Source organism: Nematolebias whitei, chromosome 16 (genome assembly GCF_014905685.2).
Source record: "Nematolebias whitei isolate Nwh7 chromosome 16, NemWhi1, whole genome shotgun sequence".
NCBI classification, from domain to species: Eukaryota; Metazoa; Chordata; class Actinopteri; order Cyprinodontiformes; family Rivulidae; genus Nematolebias; species Nematolebias whitei.
Window position 1 is genome coordinate 42,186,158 of NC_056513.1, and position 11,058 is coordinate 42,197,215.

Sequence of the window (11,058 nt, forward strand, 5' to 3'; positions counted from 1 at the left end):
TCCTCACTCCTAAATATTCCACAGTCAACTGTCAGCTGTATTATAAGAAAATGAAAGTGTTTGGGAATGACAGCAACTCAGCCAATTAGTAGTAGGCCACGTAAACTGACGGAGCGGGGTCTGCGGATGCTGACGCGCATAGTGCCAAGAGGTCGCCAATTTTCTGCAGAGTCGATCACTACAGACCTCCAAACGTCATGTGGCCTTCAGATTAGATCAGTAGCAGTGCGCAGAGAGCTTCATGGAATGGGTTTCCATGGTCGAGCAGCTGCATCCAAGCCATACATCACCAAGTGCAATGCAAAGTGTCGGATGCAGTGGTGTAAAACACGCCGCCACTGGACTCTAGATCAGTGGAGGCGCGTTCTCTGGAGTGATGAATCATGCTTCTCCATCTGGCAACCTGATGGACAAGTCTGGGTTTGGTGGTTGCCAGGAGAACGGTACTTGTCTGACTGCATTGTGCCAAGTGTAAAGTTTGGTGGAGGGGGGATTAAGGTGTGGGGTTGTTTTTCAGGAGCTGGGCTTGGCCCCTTAGTTCCAGTGAAAGGAACTCTGACTGCTTCAGCATACCAAGACATTTTGGACAATTCCATGCTCCCAACTTTGTGGGAACAGTTTGGAGCTGGCCCCTTCCTCTTCCAACACAACTGTGCACCAGTGCACAAAGCAAGGTCCATAAAGACATGGATGCAGAGTGTGGTGTGAATGAACTTGACTGGCCTACACAGAGTCCTGACCTCAACCTGACACAACACCTTTGGGATGAATTAGAGCGGAGACTGATAGCCAGGCCTTCTCATCCAACATCAGTATGTGACCTCACAAATGTGCTTCTGGAAGAATGGTCAAAAATCCCCATAAACACACTCCTAAACCTTGTGGACAGCATTCCCAGAAGAGTTGAAGCTGTTCTAGCTGCAAAGGATGGACCAACGTCATATTGAACCCTATGGATTAGGAATGGGATGTCACTTAAGCTCATATGTGAGTCAAGGCAGATGAGCGAATACTTTTGGCAGTGAAGTGTATATATATATATATACAGACCCTTTCCAAAAAATTGGGGCGGCTGTGGATGAGTGGTTAGAGCAGTCGTTCTCCAATGCAAGAGTTGGGGGTTTGAATCCACCAGCAGTCACATGCCGAAGTGTCCCTGACAAGACATTGAACCCCTCATTGCCTCCGATGTGTGTCATATCAGTGTATGAATGTGATAAATCACTGATTAGTTTCTTTAGAATGATTTGTTCAATTAGCTTTGTAGAGATCTAGTAAAGTGCTGTATGAATGGGTAAATGAGGACACAGATGGTAGTGTAAAGCACTTTGAGTATCTTGAAATAAGATAGAAAGGCGCTTTATAAGTACAGTCCATTTACCATCCATTTGCCAGTATAAAGGAAAAGTTGTTCAACTTCCATAATTCCATTCAAAAAGCTAATCTTTAATAGTTGATAGATTCAGGGCCCACAATTTAAATGATTTCAAGTATTAATTTGTTTATTTTTACATAATTTGAGCTTCCAGCTCATGAAACCCATGAAAACAGGAATTCAAAAAATTTGAATACTATGGAGAAATCAGCCCACACTACTCAGTTTTTGCAGATAAAAAAGAAAGAAATTAGGATCACAACAAATCAATCAAAATATGGTACTTTCAAAACGATATATCAATCTTCAATACTTGGTTGGGAATCTCTTTGCCTTAGTCACTGCCTTGATGTGACGTGGCATTGACTGGGAGTTATGGAAGCCCAGATTTCCTTGATGCTGTCAGCCCTTTGTTGTTGGGTCTGGTGCCCCTCATTTTCCTCTTGAGAATACCCCATAGATTCTCAATGGGGTTTAGGTCCAGCGAGTTGGCTGGCCAGTCAAGCACTGTGGCATGGGCATCAAACCAGGTTTTGGTGCTTCTGGCGGCATGGGCAGGGGCCAGGTCCTGCTGGAAGATGAACTCTGCATCTCCATTCATATTCTCAGCAGAAGGAATCATAAAGTCCTCTAAAACATCCTGGTAGACTGGTGCGGTGACCTTGGATTTAAGAAAGCAGAGTTTACCAACACCTGCATCGGACATTGCACCCCAAATCATGACTGACTGTGGATATTTCGCACTGGGCCTCAAACAGTATGGGTTCTGTTCCACACCCTTCTTCCTCCAAACCCTTGGACCTTGATTTCCGAATGAAAGGCACACTTTACTTTCATTGGAAAAGAGAACCGAGGAACCCAACAGTTGTAGCCCATCTCCCGAATGAGTCTGAATGTGGTGGTTTTTGAAGCTGTGACTCCCGCCTCATTCCAATCTTTCTAGATCTCTGCCAGATTCTGGAATCTTCTCTGTTTGATAATCCACTGAAGCCCACGGTCATCTCTTTTGCTGGTGCTCTTCTCCTGCCACATGTTGCTCTTCCACTAGACTTTCCATTGATATACTTGGACACAGCACTCTATGAACAGCCAGCCTCCTTAGCTATGAACTTTTGTGTCTTACCCATCCTATGGAGGGTATCAATGATGGTCGTCTGGCCAGTTGTTATGTCTGCAGTCTTCTCCATATTGAACCAAACTGTAGCAATTTAATGACACCTGGGGAAACCTGTGCAGGTGCTTTGAGTTTAGTAGATGATTAGTGTGTCACACTCAGTTTAAAACATTCATGCCCTGCAAAATTTGGGTTGATTTCTCCACAGTATTCTAATTTTTTTTTAATCCTGTTTTTGTGGGTTTCATGAGCTGGAAGCCCAAATTATGTAAAAATAAACAAATAAATACTTGAAATTGTTTAAATTGTGGGCCCTGAACCTATCATCTATTAAAGATCAACTTTTTGAATGGAATTATGGAAGCTAAACAACTTTTTCCATGATATTCAAACTTTTTGGAAAGGGTCTGTATGTGTGTGTGTGTGTGTATACATACATATATATATATATATATATATATCACCAGAGTTATATCATCTCCAATATATATAGATGCCATCAGCATCTAGAACAACTCATTAATGAAACCAGGATTATGAGTTACAACAACATTTGTAGAGAGCTGTATGGATGAGTAAATGAGGCACAGGTTGCAGTGTAAAGCACTTTGAGTGTCTTGATTAGATAGAAAGGAGCTATATAAGTACAGTCCATTTACATGTTGACATTAAAGGTTAATAAAGCAATGTAAATGTAAAAACAAGTTTACCTTTTAAATAATTAAAGATCATTTTTAAACTAACACTAACTAGTCAGAATTTAAGTACATCTAGGATTGTAAAAGATAAAAATAAAACTCAATTCTGTAATAATGTTGTGTGTGTTGTTTTTCACTGATTCTGCAGCATTTTTAAACCTCATGTTTTGCAGAGGCAGGGGAGCATGCTCAACCAGTTCTGCATGGAAAACAAACAAAGAGCAAAGGTGCAGTACGTGAACAAAAGCAGTGTACCTTAGTTACATGAAGATTCAGATTATGAAGCAGGAGACTTCCTTTAGCAGCTTCACTTCCCGTGTCTCCCTCTTCACTACTTTTTGGACACTCCCAAGAAAATGTCCCCTGTCTCAAGAGGACTGACGTCTGATTGTCTTCAGGAGACACTACAAATTTATTTCAACACAAAGAAAAACAAATCAACAAAGAGCAGTGAAAATTTCTAATGCAGAAAAGCAAGATAGCCTCATTTTTCTAAATCTTTTACAGAATTTCTTTTTATCGTTCATACTTTAATTTTGAAGGAAGATAACCCTTCAAAACAATAACGCGATAAAACAAGACAAAGAAACTCCAAAACATGTGAGGAAAAAAAGGTGAAAAACACAGCCGAACATTTTTACCTACAGTAATCTATGAAATACAACACTGATCTAAAATAAAACACTCTTTTGTCCTCAACGGATGAACTTGAGTCAAATAAGATTAATTAACTAAATATTAACATCTGGTGGATGGTCACCAGTTCAACTCCCTGGACTGACAACATCTAAACGTGGGTGGGAAAGGTTAAGCACCCACACCTACCTCCACCCTCATTTGCCCCACTCTGGGCCCGTGAGCAAGGCACTTAACACCCCCCCACTGGCTCTCTAACGAGGCGCACACATTCCTTCCCGCTCCCTGTTCTCCTCCTGCTTTTTTGCTCTGTATCGGAGCAGCTCCTATTTTTTTTACATCTTCCGAAATGAAAACTACTGTTTTAGATCTGATCAACTGGACTTTCAACGCAAATGACAAAATCTTTTCAACAAAGCGACAGGGTCCTGGAGAACCCTCATCTGCTCGGACGACACACATGCAGCTGGATAAATCTCTGGGGGTGATGTGTCTACCTCTGCTGTCGAACGAGGACGTTGGAATTGCATCTAATTGGATTTATGACAACAGGTTTGGTGTTTTTGGAATAGTCTGGATCCTGGTTTATCAACGTACAAAGAAGACGGTCGCAGCTAATTTGGACCTCGTCAGGCTGCTGCCTATGTTTTGGTTCGTGCTGGGAGGACTCAAAATCAGCTGATTTACGAGCGAAACCGTAAGTTGGAAGTGACTTAAATCGCAGGCCACCTGCGGCTTTAGGACTCGTCAGCATGTAAACGACCTTGAAGAGGCTCGTAAGCACGGATCAGTAGAATGCACCCTAATCTGACCATTTCAGACCTTGGAAGTTTCAGTACAGACTCGAGGCTGACAAGAAAGAAAAAGTTTTCTTAATCCGACTCCCTGGTTGGCCTCTAACAGGCCGACTTATCAGTTTCTCCTGGGACATGTGTAAACTAAGGAAAAGCTTTGTTGTCTTAAATCATGTCCTGTAAGGACAAGGTGTGACAAGATCTTTTTTGTAATGCCACTATCCTCTCCTCATGGCTTTGTCCCTTTTTCTATCTAAAAAATGTATTCTGACAAGGATAAGAAGGCTGCGCTTTATAGCAGCAGCTACGTGCACTCTGCCCATCTTTCAGACAGATGTACGGACATGTTCTTGTTGTATCTCGGTGCAATGATAATAAAGCTTATTCTGATTCTGCTCCCCCGGACGCCCTAGACTGCAGCGCTCTGCTCCACACAGAGGGCTGTGGCAGCTCGGTGGTCCGTGGTTGTGTCAGGAAGGACATCCGGCGTAAAATCAATTGTCAAGTCTTCATACGAGTTAGTTCGCTGTACCCTGAGGAAGGGAGCAGCCGAAAGAAGAAAACAAAAACTTAAATACAAACACCCGTACAAAGACAAAAGCAGCAGCCTACCTGGGGTGTAGTGCAGCTGCAGATCCTGATTGGTCAGTTTGAAGAAGCGCTGGATTCGTTCCAGAGATACTTTGGCCTCCAGAATGCCGTTGAGCACCCAGGGGAAAGCATTGAGAGGAACGATCAACATTCCCACCAGCGCCAGGGTGGTGAACACCTGCAGCGCAGAACCAGACCTTCACTCACTTATCTTACACACTTTTTAAACTTTTCACAGCAAAACTCAAACTTTCCTGGGCAGTTTGTGGGCTTCATTCTGGAAAAAGCATTTTTTTAAAGGGTTTGACACATTTAAAGTGTGATGTGATATTAGATATTATGAAATGGTATTTGCAGTAAACTATAAAATCACTTTTAGCCCACTTATAAAGAGCTTCTTGAACTGCTGCAGATCAGAGAAAAAGTGAATTTCTGCATCTTAACTCAGCACCAACTTCCAACATTTCATAGAGGTTCTTATGAATATTTTAGAGATTTCATACACCTTCAATTACACAAACAACTCTGTGCTTTATTACAACACAAATAGCAGCAGCAGCAAGTTCAGACACTTCGAGCAGGACTTTAAAATATTTCTGCTGAATAACAGTAATGATAGAGATATAAAGGTAAAAAAAGTAGGAAATTTTAGAAAATTGGAGCTGTTTAAAGATGACAGTAAGCAGTTCTGTAAGTGTGTCGGCTCAAACAAGCCATTGTTGGTCAGTACCGTCCAAGAGAACCCACTTCCAAACAGACTTTTATTTTGTCGTATTAAAATAAAAACTATCTTTAAAGTTTTATATCTGTTTGTGCAGATGTTATAATTCAAACCTTTAGGGCAGCAAGAATTTCACGTTGGAGAAAATATAACATGATATTCCTGCTGGAACTGTCCCAGTATTGCAGCTCACTGCTGATGTCACTGGTTACATTTACAATTAAATACAATTTATTTAAAAAAATTAAAAAACACTGTCACACTGTTGTGACCTGTCTCTTTCAACTTCCTCTTCTATTCCTGATGTTTACCTTAAATCAGGGGTGCCCAAACGTTTTCCATGAGAGGGACACATTTAAAATGTATCAGAGGGCTGCGGGCCTAATGCAATAATACATGAAATGGTTTCAATAAAGTCCATTTATTTATTATACAGTTCTTTAACCTTCCATTCTGTATAAAGAACATTTCAGCACAAGCTGCGTTGGTGGGGGGTATCTGGGGGTCCTTCCTCAGAGAATTTTGAATAAAGTAGATGCCATTTCCCACATTCTGGTGTATTTTACAAAGGTTTATTATAGTATCCAAAAAAGTTCAATCTGGTCCTCTGGACATTCAAAACAACAAAAAACAAAACAAAGCAAAAAAATGTAGAAACGTTTCGTCTCTCATCCGAGAGACTTCCTCAGTCTGAGGAGCTGTATTCAGCTCAGTCTCTTAAATAGCACCTTCTCAGAGTGGATCAACCAGTTTGTTGCTGACAACCAGAACCAGCTGATCACATGATCAAGAAGGACCATCAGCCTAACAATGGATCATTAGCACCTGATGGCTGTTTACTATTCACAGAGGGCTGAGTGATACTAGCAATCACAGCATTGTAAGAGGGGGACAGTTGAACCCGGAGGCCTCCACCCCTGTTTAATGATGGACGGTTTCTTTTCACAAAGATGGCCTCCTTTACTCCTCTCTCAAACCATCGTTCCTCTCTGTCCAGGATGTGAACATCTTCATCCCTGAAAGAGTGACCGCTGGCCTGGAGATGAGTGTAGACCGCAGAGTCCTGGTCTGATGTTGTTGATCTTCTGTGCTGGGCCATCCTTTTGGCCAGTGGCTGTTTAGTTTCCCTGATGTAAGACTGATCACAGCCCTCCTGACACTGAACAACATACACAACATTACTCTGTTTGTGCCGGGGGACTGGATCTTTGAGATGAACCAGTCTTTAATGTATTTTGGGGTTTAAAAGCCACTGGGACGTTGTGTTTAGAAAATAAACGTCTCAGTTTCTCTGATACTCCCTCAACATATGGAATGACCACTGGTCTGGGTCTGGGTTCCTCCTTTTCACCTGATGGCTGACTGGAGTCCTTTTCCATCAGGTTAAAAGGAGGAACCCAGACTCAGACCAGTGGTCATTCAGACCAGCTTGGCGGGCCAACTGTGGCCCACGTGCCCCACTTTGGACACCCCTGCCTTAAATGAACTTCTTGTTTTTCAGTTGCAGGGAAACTGATTAAATTTACCAGAAAATATGCTTCATGAGCCAAAAGATTACAGCATGTTACTAAGGCAAAGCAAGACTGTCACCACAGCTCAGTTCCTACCTTGGCTGCAGTCAGCTGATGTCCAAGCAACACGAACGTGACAAAAGTGAGGATGGAGATGACGACTGGCAGAGTGGCCCAGGTGTAAACACACATGGCATCCAGGTACTTAACGGCCTTCAGGTGGGACAGTTCTTGTTTTCGATATTCAGTCACCTTCTGAGTAAAATGAGGCTCCCAGTTGTAGAATTTGATGACACGAATTCCAAAGAGGATTTCCGTCATCAACTTGAAAATCAAAACAAAAGAAATGGTTGAATCTCAGCAAACATTTTGTTTCATAACTGGAAACAGATTTAGACTTTTCTGAAAATGCATTACAGTGAGCTGGTGTTTATCTCACCTTAACACGATCGTCTTTGCACTTCAGCATGTGTTTGTTGTAGTTAAGGATGCGGGAAGCAAGGAACATGTTGAATGGCACCAGCACCAATGCTACACAGAGCCCTCCAAGAAAAGCTACACCCACCTGCAGGTACAGTAAGTAGAGGGTGATAGAAAACCTGAAGGGCAGGCTCCAGAGCTCGTGGAAACTGTTGAAGAAGTTGACCACGCGGGCAACGTCTGTGCTCATTTGGTTCACCAACTCTCCCAAAGAAAAGCCAGCCAGGCTGCAGCTGCTAACTCTCAGGGATTTGGAATAAATGGCTGACATAAGAGAAGCGCGAGCTGACAGCGCCACCTTGGAGACCTCAAAGACAAAAATGTTTCCGAGAACGGAGCTTAGAAGAGTTGAAGCAAAAAGCCCCAGTGCCAACCAGACACCCCTGCTGACAGGGGCTCCCGTTTCCTCAATAAAGTTCACCAGACTGCTGAGAAGCAAGGGACCTGCAAAACTAGATATGTTGACTATAATTTTCAGAACACCAAGGGTGTAGTACCGCAAGCCAAAAGCTTTGTGCAAGACTCTCAGTAATCCAACATCACCCCCCAGCTCTAATGGTTGCTCCTCATAACTCGAGCTATTCGGGAGGCTTCTGCTGACTGGGCTGGGCTGCTGATCCTGCTGGTCGCTGAGTCCTGCCCCTCGTCGGCACATTTGCCAACACTGGCAGAAGTACTGACGAACAACGCCAGTTCGAAGTTTCCGGGGAAGGTGATACACATCAGCTGGTCTTTCTAGCTCCCCTTGCTGTCCTCGTCTGAGCAGAGGATTCAACCACAGGTAAAAGAGACGAGAGAGGCAACTACTCCCGTCCTCAGCTACCATCTCACCTGTGTTTGCTCGAGTGCTCTCTGAAGGAAGTGGAGGTCCATCCACAGCATTAACAAACAAGGTGTACTCCGTATCCCTGATGCAGGGAAAAGCAAATGCAAGGAGGTAAACTAGAAACAGGAGCGAGCGAGCTGAGGCAAGAACAACTCTTCCCAGTTTAAGAGGTTCAGTAAAGCTTAAATATTCCTTTTGGCCACAGTAAATCATCAAGGTGAAGACAAGGTTGGGCACTAACAGAAGAGTCATAACCAGCAGCAGCGGAGGTCCTCTGGTTCTCCTGAAACTTGTCCTCAGGAGCACTTGGATGGCACCACAGTGGACCAGCCAGGCCAGGACTGCACAGCTGTCAGTAAGAATGTCCAGGTACATGTCCCCCTGCTGGAGGACGCTCGCCACCATGATGTCTGCAGTGAAAAGCGATGCCGCTAGCAGAGCTGACACAAGCCTGAGCATCCATCCAATCGGAGGAGATGTTTGGAAAAGGCCACTTCTGCAAAGCAGAAAGAGTTAATCAAACACCTTAATTTTATGCAGATGTTTAGATTCAAAACGTCACCTGTCCAACAGAAACAGACCAAACATTTCATAAAAGTTAAATGTGACCACTGTTGTGATTATGTTTTGATTTTTCTGAATTAAAACCAGGGGCGGAACGGTAAAGGAGTACCGAATTTTTCGCTGTAAAAGTCGCAGTTTTTTCCCATAATTCGCATGTCCTGCGACTTACACGCCGAGGCGACTTATTAATGGATTTTTTCCCACATTTATAAACCAGTTTTTGGCTGAGATCTGACCGTTTTCATTCATTCTGACTGAAAATATTGAACACTACCATTATCAGTTGCTAAATGGCCCTTGAGTAGTATGGCATGCCGCTTTATCATGTAATAGGTAAAAGTGGCTATTAATGACACAATCGGCTTGCCATACACTGCCACCTTCATCCAGCTCGCCTGGGGAGGAACCGTCAAATCAGCTTCATTTCTCTGCGCCGCCCCGGCGAAATGCAGCTGGTTTGACCATTAAAGTGCATTTATTAAGTAAAAGTTAGACTGAGACCACCTTCACTATAAAGTCGAGCAAACAAGTAATTGTTTTTAAGTGTTAATCTTGTTAAATTCTTGTTAAAGTCCTCCCGTGCACGCTCCCATGGCCGCCATTTGGCAGCCAATTGATTTTTGGCACAACACAGGCCCACATTTCTGGGATGTCAGTGGTGACACAACGAACGCGACGCGTCATTGGTGACGCATACTAGAAGCAACATATTTATGGATTTTTCCACTTTATTAGACATAATTGGACTGATGCGACTTATGAGGTGCGACGTGTACGGCAGAAAATACGGTAGTTGGTGCGGTTGCCTCAGAGCGAGAAGATCGCAGGTTCACCTCCTGGCCTTTCTGTGTGGAACAGATAAGCATGTGCATGTGTGGGTTTTCTCCTTGTACTCCACTTTGTGTATCTTGTTTGTCTCCATGTGGCCCTGTGATGGATTTGTGTCCTGTTCAACCCTAACATTTCATGACAACCTTAATCTTGTAAATAACTCATTTTCTAACATGTTTCCAATAAATGCTCAAATGTTCCTAAACGGCTAAACTTAGAGGGGTTACCCTCATCTCTTGACCTACCTTGGCATGCCCAGATAACAGGCACTGAAAACTGCCATCCCAGCATAAGGCAAGGCGCCAAGGACGAGCTGGTTGAAGCAGGAGCCGATGTGTCCATCCTGCCACAGAGGGAAAGGATTACCCTGGTCTGTGTGACAGAGGCCAGAGACCAACTCTGTCAACCAGGAATCACTCATTTCCTCTTTTTATCAGACGGCTGCCATTTTACAAAATACCTGCAGACAAGCAAAACCAAACCATCTTAAATTCACTGCTGCAGATCAAATGACTAGAAGAAGTCGGAAACAAAACCAGTCAACCAGTCAACATGTTCAGTTCAACTTGAGTGAAAGGTTCAAAACTTTGAGGCTGTCTGCCTGAGTGGCTCAACTCACTGCCATACAGCAACCTACTCAAATACAGGTCAAGATCATTTGTCAGTGAACAGTTAGTTTTACGTTGGACGTTGGAGCTCCGCGGCTTCAGTGGTGTGTTGCTCTCGTCAATCCGCTTCAGGCTGTCTGATTTCGGTCAGCCGCGCTCAACCAGCCCAACTCAGAGACTTAATGGTTCGCTTAGGGACCGTCAACAAATTATCGAACGCAGTCACTCTTCAGAAACAAAAAGCAATATATTTTACATGATTTGCCCCACTCACCCAAAACTTAGATAAAACTACTCTACAAGACCAGT

At 43.4% G+C, this 11,058-nt stretch overlaps 1 protein-coding gene across 1 annotated transcript in view; it reads right to left on the minus strand.

Moving 5' to 3' along the window:
* Window positions 1-10,602, minus strand: part of abcc10 (ATP-binding cassette, sub-family C (CFTR/MRP), member 10) — a 79,586-nt gene extending 68,984 nt beyond the window's left edge. The window contains exons 1-5 of the mRNA XM_037690005.1: window positions 10,387-10,602; window positions 7,880-9,242; window positions 7,537-7,764; window positions 5,230-5,386; window positions 3,443-3,591 (exon numbers count right to left, since the gene is read on the minus strand). Coding sequence (XP_037545933.1) covers window positions 3,443-3,591; window positions 5,230-5,386; window positions 7,537-7,764; window positions 7,880-9,242; window positions 10,387-10,562 — 2,073 coding nt within the window. The 5' untranslated portion in view covers window positions 10,563-10,602. The remainder of the gene's footprint in view (window positions 1-3,442; window positions 3,592-5,229; window positions 5,387-7,536; window positions 7,765-7,879; window positions 9,243-10,386) is intronic.
* Between the last annotated feature and the right edge of the window lie 456 nt (window positions 10,603-11,058).